Source organism: Neovison vison, chromosome 6, assembly GCF_020171115.1.
Source record: "Neovison vison isolate M4711 chromosome 6, ASM_NN_V1, whole genome shotgun sequence".
In the NCBI taxonomy this organism is placed as follows: domain Eukaryota; kingdom Metazoa; phylum Chordata; class Mammalia; order Carnivora; family Mustelidae; genus Neogale; species Neogale vison.
In genome coordinates, this window is record NC_058096.1 from 167,803,221 (window position 1) to 167,819,536 (window position 16,316).

Consider the following 16,316-nt stretch of genomic DNA (forward strand, 5'->3'; position numbering starts at 1 on the left):
ATTGGGTGCCGTCGGGAGCTTCAGCTGGCGGTGGACGTGGCCAGTAGCCTGGGGTGAGCCTGAGTGGAGGGAGGGACAACCCTCCTTTTAGATGAAGGTCACCTGTGGGTGAGGGGCCCTCATGGGCATCCGCTCTTGGTCACGGGCCCTGTTTTAGAAAGCTGTTGGCCATGATGTAACTCTGGAGTGATCTTCCAGGGACTGGCTCATTCTTAGAATGTGAGCTGTCCACTCTTGGGTTCCAGCGTTTGGATCTTTGTCCTGTCCTTTTTCTGGAAAGGTTATTATCTCAGACGTGGGGATGGTCCCGTTCAGTTTTTCAGAGTTTGCGTCCGGTTTCTGTGTGTCTGGTGACTCTCCCTAGGGTGGCTTCCTCTAAAAGTGAGGCCAGTTCCACACACTCCCTCTGAACAGAACTGAGCTTGTCAAGAGTTTTTGTGCTTTTCTTGATCAGGGCAGCCTGTTCTGTGAAAACTACTTTTCTCCTTTTTTCCATGGAGTCGACTTGTCATCAGCTGGAAAATTCTAAGTGGAAAAGTCTAGTTAAAATGCAGAGGACAGGTACACCCCCCATCCTACCCCTGGCTCCCTGGGAAACTAGGAACAGTAGGGCCCTCCTTTGCACGGGTCATCCTGCTGCTCACCTAACACCCCCCCAGAGCTTCCCAAAGATGATGCTGCAGCCACGTGCATGGAGCCTCATAGCCCCTCTGTGTCGACTAAGCCCACCAGAGAGTCCCCATACCTGTGGCTCCACCAGCCACAACACCCCCACACACCCCAGGATTCCACCGGAGCCCAGCACACCTCGGGCAGCCGGGATGGACCCTCGGTGGGGCTGCTGTAAGGGGCAGGGGCTCCCGGAAGAAGTCTCAGGCCCATGATTGTTCAGGTCTTGCTCTTCTTTCTCATTCGAGATGCGGTGTGAGTGTGCGTGTACACGTGTGTGTGTGTGTGATGGAGACCTTTCAATCTTGATACTATATATATATGGTACAACTCTAAAAAATAAAGGCCTTCTCTCATATTAGTACATACTGTGATCCTGCACTTAATACAGTTAGCAATCCCTAATGCCATCTGATTCTCAGACCATAGTCCTATTTATTTCCCCACCTGCCCCCAGAGTGCATTGCAGAGCTTGTTTTGTAAAGTCCCCTCTAATCAAGGCTGGTTAGACAGTATCAGCTTATCTGTGTTGTTACATCTCCCGAGTTTTCTTCTCTCTAAAACTTTGTGCTGACGTATGCTGTAGATGCCATTTAAAGCTTGATTAGTCTAACAGTACTCCCCTGACAACTTCTTATTTTTGTATTTTTATTTATTATACTCTTTATGGAGTGTAATTGATGTGAATCACACGGATCTTAATAGAACAGCTCAGTGGATTTTCACATATGAAGACGCCTAGGCAGCTCCACTGAGATCAAGATCTAAAACACTTCAAGCATTCCAGAGTTTTCCTGGTGCCCCTTCTTAGCCATTTCTGCTCTCCCTCCCTCATGGAAACCACGATGCTGACTTTTTCCACCTTCTTGCCTGCGCTTGAGGGCTTTTTTGTTTTGTTTTGTTTTTTGTTTGTTTGTTGTAAAATGGGAGCCATGTGGTATTTTGCATTTAACTTCTTTAGCTCAAGATAGTATGTTTGACACCCATGTTGTTGCAGTGGTTCATTTAAAAAGACTGCTCTGTATTATTCCATTGTCAGAATAAATCATGGTTTATTAATCTATTCTAGCATAAGAGGACACTTGGGCTATTTTCAGTTTTTGGCTGTGATGAGGACAGTTGCTGTGAACGTTCTTATTGGAGTCTTTTGGATGATGTAGGCATTCATGTTGGGTATATACATGGGAGTGGAACGTGACATGGCCATTTTTCCAAAGTATACCACCAGTTTGCATCCCCACCAGCAGTGAGTGAGCGTTCCAGTTGCCCCGCATCTTTGCCAACTGGATGTGGTTGTTCCTTTTCATTTTAGCCAATCTGGTGGATAGGTAGTGGTGTCTTGTTCTGATTTTAATTTGCATTTTCTCTTAACTTAGGATGTTGAGCACATTTTTTGTATTACTGTTGGACATTCCATTGTCATTTGCTCATTTTTAAATTGCCTTTCTTTGTCTAACTGGTTCTAGGAGTTCTTTATGTATTCCATCTGTCTTTTGTTAGATCACACATTATCTTGTTTTGTTGCGTAACTTTTCTTCCCATTTTAAAACAAATTATTATTATTATTATTATTATTTTTTAAGATTTCCTTTTTGAGAGAGAGACAGTGAGAGAGTGTGAGCAGGGGAAAAGGTGGAGAGAGAAGCCGATGCCCTGCTGATCAAGGAGCCTGATGTGGACTTCGATACCAAGACCCTGGGATCATGACCTGAGCCCGGAGGCAGATGCTTAACCAACTGAGCCACCCAGGCAAACTTTTTATTTTAGAGAGAGAGAAAGAGAAAAAACACGTGCAAGTTGGGATAGGGGGCAGGGCACTCAGAGCTCAAACGCACGACCCTGAGATCATGACCTGAGCTGAAACCGAGAGCCGAAGCCTAACCAACAGAGCCACCCAGGCACCCCATCTTTCCACTTTCTTAATGAGGATATGTGATGAGTACATTGCAAATGCTCTCTTGTGAGGAGCACAGAAATCCCTAATTTTAATGAAATGTTATTTCTTGATCATTAATTTTATGTTAGTGTATTTTGTGTCCTTTTATAGAAATTTTTGTCTACTCCAGACTCATGAAGTTATTTTCCTCTTTTAACATGTTTCACCTTTCACATTCTATCGTATTTAGATCTGTTTCTTTAGGCAGTGTGGATAGGAATCAAAATTCAGTCTTTTTTTTCAAATGCATATTCTGCTCACCCAGCACCAGGTGTTGCAAAAGCCATCTTTCCCGCCACAGCCTTGTTGGCTTTGTCAGGAAGCAGGGGCTTTTGTGCCCATGGTGAGGATGGGAAAGGAGCCCTAGGAGTGGGGGGGGGCCCTGCTTCCCCTGGAGTAGCTGCTGCAGAGGAACTTGAACTCCCCCCTGCCTCCCTCCTCCTCACCCTCTCCTTTGCTTGCTTCGGTGCGCTGCTCAGGGGCTTGCCCTCTGGAGTGTGCGGCTGCCCCTGGCTGGGCTTGTGGTCTGGGGCAAGTGGGGCCTCCTCTCCTGGCAGCCGCCTGCTCATCTGTAAAATGGGGATGCATGTGGGACCCTCTTTCTGGAGCTGGAGGGGAGATGAAGTGGCTGCAAGCTGGGGTCCCCAGGGGACTCGGCCAGGGCAGAGACCCAGCCTCCAGCCCGTCGGCAAGAGCAGCCCAGTGCCACTGCCATTGGGCAGTGATGGGCAGGGAGTAGACACCACCCCACGAGGTGGTGATGGGAGGTGCTGGAAAGAGCAACGGAGACTGGGGACTGCCTTTTCCAGTTGGGGTTGGGAGGAGAAAGGCATCTTGAAAGGGCTGAGTTGGGGGGCCGTGGTGGGTGGGCTCTGCCCAGGTTGGTTGTCACCATTGTGCCTGTGATCCTGGCTCAGGAAGATGAAGCTCAGGAACTCTTCTTGTTTGTCCACTTTACAGTCCCTGTAAGAGGACTCCAGGTGCTCCCAGGGCCTGCAGGTACCCACTCCCCGCCCCCAAGAATGCCGGGCTGCCGGGAGCAGAAGGCTGCAGCTCTGGGCTGTTTGCTCAGGCCCCTCAAACATCCTGACCAAACAGGGCGCTGGCGGAGATGGCCCGCTCATCACCCTCCTGCCAGGTGCCCAGGTTTTTCTGCAGCATTTCCAAAGCCTACATTCTTTAGGACTTTGATGTCCAGGGAGAGGGGACTGTCCAAAGGGGTCGTGACCTCTGAGCTGGATTGTTTAGGGCACCCATTGTTCTGTGATCAAAGGTGGCTACAATCTCTAGAATCTCAGAATCTTTTTATAACAGAATGTGTCTTGAATGGGCAATACCTGCATATGATAAGAAAGGCATAAAAAATACAAAAGGGGCGAACAGTGAAATGTTAGTGGGCTTCCTCCCTCCCACGGTCAGGTCCTGCCCTGAGCCAACCACTGTTACCAGGGTCTTGGCTGTCCTTCCAGAAATAGTCCATGTATGTCCGTGTATCCCTTTAAAATGAAAAGGGATAACTTTTTTTTTTTTAAAAGATTTTATTTATTTATTTATTTATTTATTTAGTCAGAGAGGGAGTGAAAGAGCGAGCACAAGCAGGGGGAGTGGCAGGCAGAGGGAGAAGCAGGCTCCCTGCTTGGGAACCTGCTGTGGGGCTGGATCCCAGGACCCTGGGATCATGACCTGAGCCAAAGGCAGACCCTTACCTCACCGAGCCACCCAGGCGCCCCTGTTCTCAATTCTTCACAGTACATTCAGAAATCAGACCATATAAGTGCAGGAAGATCTACCTAATTCTTTTTAACATCTACATAAGAGTGGACAGAAATACATCAAATTATTTAATCACTGCCCTGTTGATGAGATTTTGGTTGTTCCTCACCTTTGCTCTCACAAAGTCAGGGGTAGCAAACATTACTGTCCAACCTGTTTATGTCTGTGGGCGAGATTAGATTTCTGGATGGAGAAGTGCTGAGTCACTTTTTTTTTTTTTTTACAATGCAATGCATTATTATTAGTTTTTTATTTATTTATTTTTTTTTTAGTCAAACAACTTTGTGATATTTATATTCCATTGCACAGATATGGGTTATACAAATTAGTAACACAAGTTATTTCTTAAATTCCAAACATTTTCTAAAATATTATTACAGCAGATGTCTAGGATATTAAAACATCAAGGTGAAAATCATACTCTAAATAGTTAAATATGACACTGAAAATACTGCACATTTTAATTAGAGGAAAATTAAAATGTGTGCTCAAATGCTCTAACAAACTAAGCACCAGGGCAGCTAACAACTACGAATAAGTCACCGTGGTCCATTTTTACGTATGCATATATATGATTATTCTTTAGATAACCCCTCCTCTGGAAAATGCATTAATTCAAACACAAAAATCTGGATAAATGATTCAAAGAAATTTAAATTCTTCCTAACACATAAGATCTATGGTGAAATGTAGTATTATCTATGACTTCATACAACTACTAATTTAAGATAAAAGACACCACACTTGGAAAGAAGAAAAGATTTTTAAAAGGTAATGGTTTTAATTGAATTAATGAGATGAAAAGATAGTGAAGCCCTGTTTGCTACTTACATGAAAGATCTTAAAAAATAATCACTGCACAAAATACAAAGGGTGGGGGGTTATGCTGCGATATTAAGTTTTTCTCCCATTAATGTTTTTCTTGACTATTCAAGGACAAATTACAGTTTCCACAGCAAATTTGTTTTCAAAATGCCGAATTGTAACACAATTGCTGACTTCACGTTTCTGAATACCTCTGATGGTTTCTCTGCGTTGCAGTTTGTAAGTTTCCTTGTCATGGCACAGTCGGTAAATAAAGAAACCCAGGTGATCAATGTTTTCAATGCGATCAGTGATAACCATGTGTTCATGAATCAGATAGGACTGAGGCAAATAGGTTCCAGCCTTTATGTTAATAAGTAACTCCAGCAGGTTTCTCGGTGGCATAACAATGGAAGTGTTCAGTGGAATCACATAGCACTTATCCAGATTAAGATCTAAATAGGCTGTGAGTTTCTTGTTAAAGTCATGAACAATGTTGGCAGGATCACTGTCTGCAAATTCTGGGACAGGCACACTGATGAATTCAACCTCATCTTCCTCAAAGATCTTAATATTTTCCTCAATTGTCTGGTAGCGAGCAGCCGGGTCATCTGCAGAAGGCTCGTTTAAGATGACATCATCTTTGATATACTTTATTCCACAGTAGTACACGTCATCGGGTTGAAGTGCGAAGTATTTGTACAGGTATGCTCCTCCCAGAATGACACCTGCAAGCATAAATGCTAGTCCAAAGCACATGCACCAGCACCAGGCTCTTCTCTGGCCAACTGGTACCACTTCATCTGGGTCCTTGCAGTCCACCGCGACGGCATCAGGGGGGATGATGAGTGCCTCCTCGCCGCACTTGGGCTCGTCCTTCTTGGCCTCCTTCTGGGCCAGAGCCGAGTTGAACGTCACCTTCACTATGGCGCGGCCTGGGGCGCCCTCGGGGGGCGGCGGGCTGGAGGCGGGGGCTGCGGTCTCCTGGCTGCAGCCTCCTCGGCTGGGCTCCGGGCGCGGCTCAGCAACGGCTGAGGACGGGTGAGCGGCTCCGAGGCGGCTGAGGCGGCTACTGCAGCACCGCTCCCGCAGCCTCGCAGCTCCCGGGCGAGGGCGGAGACGGCTCGCACCCCCTATTATTAGTTTTTTAAATTGCAGTGATAAACACATAACATGATATTGGCCATGTTAACTAGTTGTAAGTCAGTGAGATATGTTCACATTGTGCAAGTATATTAATCCATCTCCAGAACTTAATTTTTGAGCTTTTTTTTTTTTTTTAAAGATTTTATTTATTATTTATTTGACAGAGAGAAATCACAAGTAGATGGAGAAGCAGGCAGAGAGAGAGAGAGGGAAGCAGGCTCCCTGCTGAGCAGAGAGCCCCATGTGGGACTCAATCTCAGGACCCTGAGATCATGACCTGAGCCGAAGGCAGCGGCTTAACCCACTGAGCCACCCAGGCGCCCCGAGCTTTTTTTATCTATTTGATGAAGAGAGCAAGAGAGCACAAGCAGGGGGAGCAGCAGCGGGAGAGGGAGAAGCATATCCCCCCCCCCACCCCGCCCCGAGCAGGGAGACTGATGCAATGCCGGGCTTGATCATAAGACCCTGGGGTCATGACCTGAGCCAAAGGTAGATGCTTAACTGACTGAGCCACCCAGGTGCCCCATCTCCAGAACTTTTTCATCTTCCTGAACTGAAATCCTGTGCCCATCCAAGCTGACTTCCCATCCGTCCTCCTCCAGCCTCTGGTAACCTCTTTGCTACTAAGGAGCGTTCAAAGTGGGCCGCTGTTGGAGGTACCAGCCGTGGGGACAGAGGCTGTGGCCCACCTGCCCTGCCCATCTCCTGCTCCATCATTCTGACCATCCTGACTTCCATGCACATGAGCTCCTTCCTTTTCTTTAGAGCTGTACAGTTGTTTTGTTGTTTTGCTTTTCCCTGTTTTTGAACTTCTAAAAGGCAGTCTGCGGCCTTGTTCTGTGACTTGCTTCTCCCCCTGCCTGTGATTCATCTTTGTCGTTGTGTATGGTTGTAATGAATTTGTGCACATCATGTGGTCCTGCCAGGGCCCATTTCCACCCTTTCCCTTGTTGAGGCGTCCTTGAGTTTTATGCAGTTTGGGGCTTATGTTTGTGGGGTCCAGGTGGAGACCATGGACACCTGTTTCTCCTGGGCGTGTACCTGAAAATGAGATCACAGTGTCATTGGCTCTGGGTATTGTCCACCTTTTCCAGACGAAGTTAATGGTTTCCCAGAGTGGGTCTGTTCTCCCTCTGTTGCTCAGGGATGTCGGAGGCGGCTTCCTGCCAGAGTCTGTGAGGCAGACGGCTGGCAGAGCCTTCGGAAGCCAGAGTGATGGGGCCGTCCCATGTCACTGGAGGCCCGAGAGAGGGTCACGGCTGCAGCTGTCACAGTGGGAGAGGCCCCTCCCCTTCAGCCCTCAGTGCTCGCAAATAATCAGCAGGCAAGGGACACTGCACGCCCTCTGGCCCAGGGCTCAGGCCAGGTGGCAAAGTGGCCAGAAATGGGGGAGTCCGCGGAAACCCAGAGGCAAGCAGAAAAGGCCGGGGAAGGGATTGCCGAGAGCCCCGCCAACTTCCTGCGCTCAGCGGGTTATTGTTTTGTCCATCCATTTACTGGTCAGTTCCTTTGTTCCTTGACTAATTCACTGGTGAGCAGTCCCCAAACACATGTGTGCCAGGGCCAGGGAGGTACGGGTTCCCAAGCGCCAGTTGTTTGCCAGGCACTGAATCGTCTCACTGCCCCGCTTTGGGAAGCGTGGCAGAGGGAGGTCATTTGCCCATTTTACAAGCAAGGAAATGGAGGCTCAGAAGGTGAGTGACGTGTCTGTGTCCCCTTAGCCCGTGCTCCCCTCTGGCCCCCTTTCTGGAGAGGCGGTCTGGGCCAGGTGGATGGGCCACACTTGCCTTCTTTTCCCTCATTTTCTAAGTCTGTACACTGGGCTGTGTATCTTAAACTCTATTTACACACCTGGAAAATCAAAATAATCATCCAACATCATGTTGTTGATGTAAGCTTTTCGTGAGATGGTCTACACCGAGGGCCTGGGCTGTTTGATTCAGCCTCAGGCCTTGCGAGCTTTAAGAGGACTCAGATCCATTCTTGATTCCTGAGACCTTCTGAGTCTGGTGGTTGAGACAAGCATGTCACCTGACAGCAGGGACATCACAGTGGAAGCCTGTATCAAGTGCTGGTGTGAATGAAGCCAGAAGTGGGGGCTTTTGGTCCCCCCAGTTTGGAGGTGGGTGCCAGTGGGAGCTCTGCAGATGGAGAGGCAGGGAGTCCCACGTGGATTGGCTGGTTAGGGATGGTGAGTGGGACAATGCAGAGATAGGCGTTCCCCACCTGGACCAGCATGTGCAGAGACAGAGTGGCAAAGAGAAGCATATAGGGCTAGGATTGAGGGTCAGAACGGGACGTGACTCTGGGCTGTGACTGTCCAACCAGGGAGGGGTGCTTCGTCCTAGAGGGCAGTGGCCTTCCGGTAGGGGTTTGTGGACCACAGGTTCCCTGAGCCGATCGGGACCAGGGAAGGCCAGGGAAGTAGGGTGTGTGATGAGGGTTGGCATAGAGGTGAGTTTAGATCCAGAAGTCAGAGAGCTCCTCTCTGAGGAGGTGAGAACCCTGAAGGAGAAGGGCCAGCCATGTAGACAGTGCTGGTGGGAAAGGGCACAGGAAGAAGGCAGAGGATTCCAGGCAGAAAGCAGAGTCCACGGAAAGGACCTGGGGCAGGAATGAGCCCAGGGAGTTCAAGGAGTGGAGAGAATGTGTGGGAAAGAGGATCAGAGAAAGGAGATGAAGTGGAGCAGTCAACAGGTCTTTGTAAAGAAAGGGGAACTCTTGGGGGCCTGTAGGCCAAGGAGAGACACAGTCTGATTTATTATGTGTGAACTCATTCTGGTGCCCTCTGGACAAGGGCCTGGAAGAGGACACCTGAGGGAACAGGGACCATGTTGGACCAAGAGGTGGTGGTGGAGTGAGGGGCCGGGTGGGTGGACTGGGATGCACTTTGGAGATGGCCTGCTGAGTGACGGAGGGAGATGGGAAATGGGGAATGGGTGCAGGAGGGTTCTGAGGTTGCTGGGGGCCCTTCACTGATGCAGGGGAGACCTTGGGAAGAGGTGGTTTGAGGGAAATCAGTTGCTGAATAGTTCTGGCAGTGAGAGCACTAGGGAGCACCGTTGGTGGTTCCTTAGCCAGCTGTGGTGTGTGTGCATGAAACTACAGCTGGAGACAAATGTGGGGGGGGGGCGAGGTAGAGCAGGTACTTGGAGCTTGGCGCTGGATGAGATCAGCCAGGGCCAGGGTGGAGATGGAGAAGGGAAGAATCCTAGGACTGGACATCTGAATGGTGGTGCTTGGGAACTTAAAAAGAACCAGAGAGAAAGACAGAGGCTGGGGACCTCAGAGGGGCTGATCAAGGAAGGAGACCTGGAAGAGAGGGCCTTTGGGCTGAGTCTTCCAGCACTGGGATGGGGAAGGAAGGTGTGTCTTCTGGATGAGGAGACGGGGGTACACATCTTATGCAGCTTTGCCTGGCCCTGCCTCCCACATCTTGGACAGTACCAAGCAGCACCAGGCTTGGTCCCTCCTGTTCCAAGTGGGTGGCCCTCCCAGCATATGGGTTCATGGCCTCTTGAGTTCCTTTGTCTGAAACAGAGGGAAGCCAGGGTGGGAAAGGCCAGTGGAGAATGGTGGGATGTCTGCCAAACGCAGGCTGAAACCTGGCTTCTGATCAAGGAGGGGGCAGGAAGAGAACACCATTCAATCCACAGGGAAGCAGAACCCGCTCTCAGGCTGATGCTGGTCAGATTATCAGACAGGGGCTTCAGGATCAGCTATATCAAGTCATCCATGCCATGGATGTGGGAAAGCTGAGGCCTGGAGAGGGGAAACTGAGGTTTGGGACTTCTGACTCACCACTTTATCTGTGAAGTGGGGAGACGAGTACTCACTCATCATAACTGTAAGGATGAAAGTGCTTGGACCCAAGGCTGGCACTAGCCTGTACTTCATTTCTGCTCTTACAGTTATTTCAGTAGGGCACCTATCTCAAGTTACTTGGCTAAGACCCAGGGATCCACTGCAGTCTCCTGATCTCACTCAGTAAGGCAGTCTTGGAGAAGGCTTATGGAGTAAGAGTTCAGTCCAGTACAAGAAAGATGTGAACTACGCAGAGAAAGGACAAACTGCTCAGGTAGTGTGAGCTCCCCATCCACAGAAGTATTCAAGTGAGGCATGACTCCCACGTGCCCAGAGTGTAATGAGAAAGGATTAAGCATGGAATGGTGGCATCACTTTTAGTGGCCACAGAGACTCTAGTGTCTTTGTAGAGAAAGAAGTGGGTTAAGAAGTAATTTCATAAATAATCAAGATTTCACACAGTGATAAATGCTATGAGGAGTCTTAAAAATGAGTGATGTGATGACAGTAACTGGGGCTGGTTGGATATGCTGTCTCTTGCCGTATAGGGATTTTACACTTTTATTGTATTAAGTTTTCTTTTTTACTTGTGGACACTCTGTTTAGTGTTGTCCTAGAGATACTAGCAGATGCAATAATTCAAGGAAAAAAAGAGGCAGTTATGATGAGTATGTATATATATGTATACACATACACATAGACTTATGTATATGTATGTGTATATGTATATGTATGTATATATGCATATGTACACATAGGTATGTATGTATATGTACATATAGGTGTGTGTATGTATATATGCATACATACGTATATACATGATGGAGTATTACTCAGCCATAAAAAGGGAGATCTTGCCATTTTTCAAGAACATGGATGGATCTAACAGGTATTATGCTAAGTGAACTTAGTCAGCCAGAGAAAGACACACACAGTATGATCTCACTTACATGTGGAATCAAAAAAGAGCCAAACTCAAAGAAACAAGAGTTGTTTGGGGGCTGCCAGGGAATTGGGGGGAAGTTCTGGGAAGATGGAGAGATGTTGGGCAAAGGGTACAAGCTTGCAACCAGTTATAAGATGACTAAATTCTGGTGATCTATGGCACAGGACGGTGACTAGTGACCAATACTGTATTGTGTACTTGAAAGTTGCTGTGAGGCTAGATCTTAGCACGTTCTCACCACAAACAACAACAAAAAATGGAAACTATGCGATGGTGGTTGTATCCCCTCACATTAGTGTAGCAATCCCCTCACATTGGTGTAGTAATCACCTCGCATTACTGTAGTAATCCCCTCACAGTATTTATTTATGTCTGTAGGCATTTTTATTACATTTCTGACTTCGGTGGGACAGGTGTCTAGTGTTTCATTGCTGAGCGTGACATTTGCTATTTGTTTCTGGTAGATAATTCTTTTCATTCCTCCTGGTACAGATCTCAGGTTGTTACTGAAACTTATTTCCCCTCTTCTACAGAAGGGCCTTGAAACCTAGAAAAGTTTAATAACTTGAAATGCCCACTCTGCAGATGAAGCTGGCGATTCTTACTGAGCTATCACTCTTTTCCTGGAACCTTGCAGTCTGCTGACATCCACCGGCACATTTGTTCCTCGCTAGATGACGTGTACTGCTCAGGGATATTTAGAGTTCTTTCTAGGCTTTAGCACTTCTGCAGCTAAAGGTCCTCAGAGTAGAGGAGGACACTAAGACTTCAGAGAAAAGAAATAGCTATCCATGGTAGCATTAAGATGTGGACTCAGGCTCAAAGTTATTCTGTTACACCCCTGTTGTTGCCCTAGCACGGATATAGGTATTCTAGATGAGCTTTACCTTTTTTGGTTTAAAATTTTTTATTTTAAATTTTATTTTAAATTTTAAAAGGATAATGGCATACAATGTATTAGTTTCAGGTGTATGAGATCAATTTAACAATACAGTACATTGTTCAGTGCTCATCACAATGAATGTAGTCATCATATAATGTTAATTACAACATTATTGACTATATTCTCTAAGCTGTACTTTTCATCTCCATTTATTTCATAACTGGACGCGTTTCTATCTCGTAATCCTCTTTATCATTTCACCCATCCCCCCACCACCTCCCCTCTGGCAACCACCAGTTTGCTCTCTGTATTTAAGATTCTGTTTTCTTTCTTTCTTTCTTTTTATTTGTGTATTTGCTTTGTTTCTTACGTTCCACATGTAAATGAAATCATATGGTATTTGTTTTCCTCTGTCTGGCTTATTCCATTTAGCATAATACCCTCTAGCTCCACCCATGTTGTTGCAGATGGCAAGATCTCATTCTTTTTTAGGGCTGAGTCATATTCCATTGTCTATCTGTACCACATCTTCTTTATCCATTCATCCACAGATGTACATTTTGGATGTGTCCCTATATCTTGGATGTTATAAATAATGTTGCAACAACAGAGGGGTGCAGTTATCTTTCAAATTAGTGTCTTGTTTCCTTTGGGTAAATACCCAGTAGTGGGATTACTGGATCATGGGGTATTTCTATTTTTAATTTTTAGAGGAATCTGCATACCATTTTCCACAATGGCTGTACCAGTTTACATTCCCACCAGCACGCCCAAGGGTTTCCTTTTTGCCACATCCTTACCAAAACTTGTTGTTTCTTGTTTTTTGTTTTTTTTTTTAAATAATGGCCATTCTGACAGGTGTAGGTGATATCTCATTATGGTTTTAATTTGCATTCACCTCATCATTAGTGATGTTGAGCACCTTTTTAATGTATCTTTTGGCTTAGATGTGCTTTATCTTGGCATGTCATTTATTTTTAGACCTCAGAAGCAAATGGTTGCATTATTTATACTTATCTTCTGGCACCTCACACATTATTGTCTCTGTAAGACTCTCCCTTGTTTTATTTATGTATTTATTCCCTTTTATTCCTTTTCCCCATTGCTGGCTTCTGCCCCACCAGAGGCAACTGGTCCCCTCTGTTTAATTTGCATGTGTGTGTGTTTTTAATTAATGTGCAAAATGTGTGTTTTAATTTTGTTCTCAGTATTTTTCATTTGTGTAACAGATCTCACTTGGTTTCTTCCTTCCCCCCCACCCCAGTGCTTTTTTTTGTACCACTCCATATTTTGTGGGTACATCTAATCTGTTATTCCTGACAGCTGTGGGGTCCTCCATGGAGGACATCCCCAAATTCTATCTAGCCACTCCTCCACTGATGAACACCCACTTCCACAAATGACACCAACATCTCGCATCCTTGCAGTGGTCACATTTTGGGTCTGGCTGAGGACTTCCCTGGAGTGCACAGCCACGAGTAGAACCTCTGGGTCCAGGATGATGTGTGTACTTAATTGTGTCTGCGGTGCCTTATCTCCTTCCAGACCCGCCGCGCCAGGGACCACTTCTACCCCCGGGCATGAGGGTTCTTACCTGTGCCTGGCATGTGGCATGCTTTCTGGTTTTTCCATTTTTTTTTTTAAGATTTATTTATTTATTTGACAGAGAGATAGAGAGAGCACAAGTAGGGAAGCAGGCTTCTCACTGAGCAAGGAGCCTGATGCAGGACTCAATCCCAGGACCCCGGGATCATGACCCAAGCTGAAGGCAGATGCTTAAGGACTGAGCCACCCAGGTGCCCCTGTGCCTTTCAGTTTTAAGATATTTCCCTACCCCTGCCTCCTCCTGCTCTCCTAGCTACACAAATATTTTCTCCACTAACTTTCCTAGATGAGTTTTTTTTTTTTTTTAAAGAGAGAGAGCAAGCATAAGTGTGGGGGGAGGGCAAAAGGAGGAAGAGAGAGAATCTTTTTTTTTTTTTTAAAAGATTTAATTTATTTATTTGACATACAGAGATCACAAGTAGGCAGAGAAGCAGGCAGAGAGAGAGAGAGAGAGAGGAGGAAGTAGGCTCCCCGCTGAGCAGAGAGCCCAATGCGGGGCTGGATCCCAGGACCCTGGGACCATGACCTGAGCCAAAGGCAGAGGCTTTAACCCACTGAGCCACCCAGGCGCCCCGAAGAGAGAGAATCTTGAGCACACTCCCTGCTCAGCTGGATCTCGCTACCCTGAGATCATGACCTGATTGAAATCAAGAGTTGGATGCTCAGCCCACTGGGCCAACCAGGCGGCCCTCCTAGATGAGTTTTGATCTTCCCTTGCTGCTGCTATTTCTTCTTATGCCTTGTCCTATCTTGGTGTCTTAGGTCAGGTTCCTTAGAAGCAGATCCTGAGTGGCGGCTGGGTGGCTCAGTCATTTAGGCGGCTGCCTTCAGCTGAAGATCATGATTCTGGGGTCCTGGGATGGAGCCGTATTGGGCTCCCTGCTCAGCAGGGGGTCTTCTTCTCCTTCTCCCCCTGCCCCTACTCCCTGTTCGTGTGCCCTCTCTCTCTCCCTCTCTCTCTCAAAAGTAAATAAATAAAATCTTAAAAAAAAAAAAAAAAGCAGAGCCTGATTTGAGGGTTTTGTGCATGTAGTTGTTCATTTGGAGAACCGGCCTGGGGAGGGGGCAGGGAAGGAGCTAGCTGATGCTCCCCGATCCCTTTGGAAGCTCTGGAGTGTGAGTGGCTCCCAACACTGTCCCCTTTGAGGCAGGGCTGGTTTTTTGTCAGTAGTAGTCAGTAGTCACTGATTGGCCATAGCTCTGCCAACCTCCTCCCCCGTGGGGGGTACTTAACCTCGCAGGCAGCTCTCCGAAGCAGGTTGTCCTTGGGAACTACTAGTGGCCACCAAGCACAGCAGCCTTAGGGGGTGGGGGGGCAGAGTGAGTTACCTTCCCTGGGAATGGGGGTCCAGACAGCACCAGCGGCATCTCTGAACATCTTGGAACCAGGTGCCTCCTCTAGAGTGGTGACCTTGCCTGTGTTGCCCCTCCACTCCAGTGTCCACGAAGGATCTGATCGAGACGTGCTGTGCCGCTGGACAGCAGTGGGCCATTGACAATGACGAGTGCCTGGAAATCCCCGAGAGTGGCGCGGAGGGTGATGCCTGCAGGTAAGGTGGGCACCCCGGAACAGGCAGAGCTGCCCGTTTACCTTTTCCAGATTCTAGCTTGCTTTGGCCTGTGGGCCCTGGCAGTACAAGGGGAGCGCAGTCTCCACGTGTCTCCAAGTGCATGTTGTGGCTGCTGTGAGCCCACCGGCCAGGCTTACCCCAGGAAAGAGAGCCTAAAGGCTGGCTGCGGGAATATACCAGCCACGCACATTTGTAGCCTGCCTGACAACTGGGGTTAAGACAGGGTATGCTTTGGAGCCCGTGTTCAAGGACTAGTACCACCTGGGAGTGGGGAGGGGCCTCACTCACTGTGTACTGCTCAGACCCCATGAGATTTTCTTCCTCAGCTTTGAACCGGGAGCCTTCAGCCCTCTTTTTTTCCCCCACTCTGCTATCCTGGGGTCTCCAGAAGTCCGGCCCCTCACTGTCCTCTGCTGTCTGTGTGGATTGTTTTTACTGACTCTCGTGTTCTCCGCAAAGGAATAATTTGTACCTTTGCCCCTTTGGCACTAAGTGTGGAAAACGTCTCGTTCAGCCATTCACCTCTCCCTTTTTCCCAGGGAGGACTTCTTTCCCAGCCTACTTATTTTTCTCAATAAGGACAAGGTCCAGAGAGGTGATGTGATTCACCCAAAGCCGCACTGCTCCCTGGGAGCATGGCCAGAGTCAGAGCCCCTGTTTTCCCAATGTCTAGCCCTCTGTGCCTCTTTTAGAGACATTTAAATTCTAACCTTGTCCTTTTCCCTTCCCTTTTGTCATCCTACCAGTTTGGGGACGACTTAGGAGTTAGAGCATGCCTTATCTAAGAATTTGGAGCTTAGCGGCCCTGACTTGTGCTTGTATTCCTCTTGTGATGGGAAGCTCACTACTTCATAGATAGGCATTTCTGTCACTGAATAGCTCCCATTGGGACATGCCCTTTCTCAATTGAGACTAAACTCCACCTCCCAGTGACCCCCATCTTTGTGTGCTGGCTCCCCAGAGCAGCCCTACAGATATGGGGCATCATGGCCGGGGGACCTGGAGGCTGCTGTCTTGCAGACTGAGCTGCCCTGTGCTTCCTGGGGTTGAGTCTGCCTATCCTTCTCAGCCCTGTGGGGACCTGGAATGCTGACCCTTCCCACACTGGTCAAGGATAGACAGCGTGGAGTCCACTGGGCCCCAGGCCTGAGTGTTGTTGATGGAACTCAGACACAGAAC

General features: G+C 47.7%; 2 protein-coding genes across 3 annotated transcripts in view; one reads left to right on the plus strand and one right to left on the minus strand.

Moving 5' to 3' along the window:
- FBLN2 (fibulin 2) overlaps positions 1-16,316 on the plus strand; it is a 58,990-nt gene that overhangs the window by 15,488 nt on the left and 27,186 nt on the right. For both annotated transcript variants that reach the window (XM_044252909.1, XM_044252910.1), the window contains exon 2: positions 15,005-15,116. In XM_044252909.1, coding sequence (XP_044108844.1) covers positions 15,005-15,116 — 112 coding nt within the window. The remainder of the gene's footprint in view (positions 1-15,004; positions 15,117-16,316) is intronic.
- On the minus strand, positions 5,138-7,054 carry LOC122908422 (integral membrane protein 2B-like). The gene is made up of 2 exons (XM_044251181.1): positions 7,018-7,054; positions 5,138-6,282 (listed from the first exon to the last, which is right to left on the minus strand). The coding sequence occupies exons 1-2, from the start codon at positions 7,052-7,054 to the stop codon at positions 5,309-5,311; spliced, it is 1,011 nt and encodes a 336-aa protein (XP_044107116.1). The 3' UTR covers positions 5,138-5,308.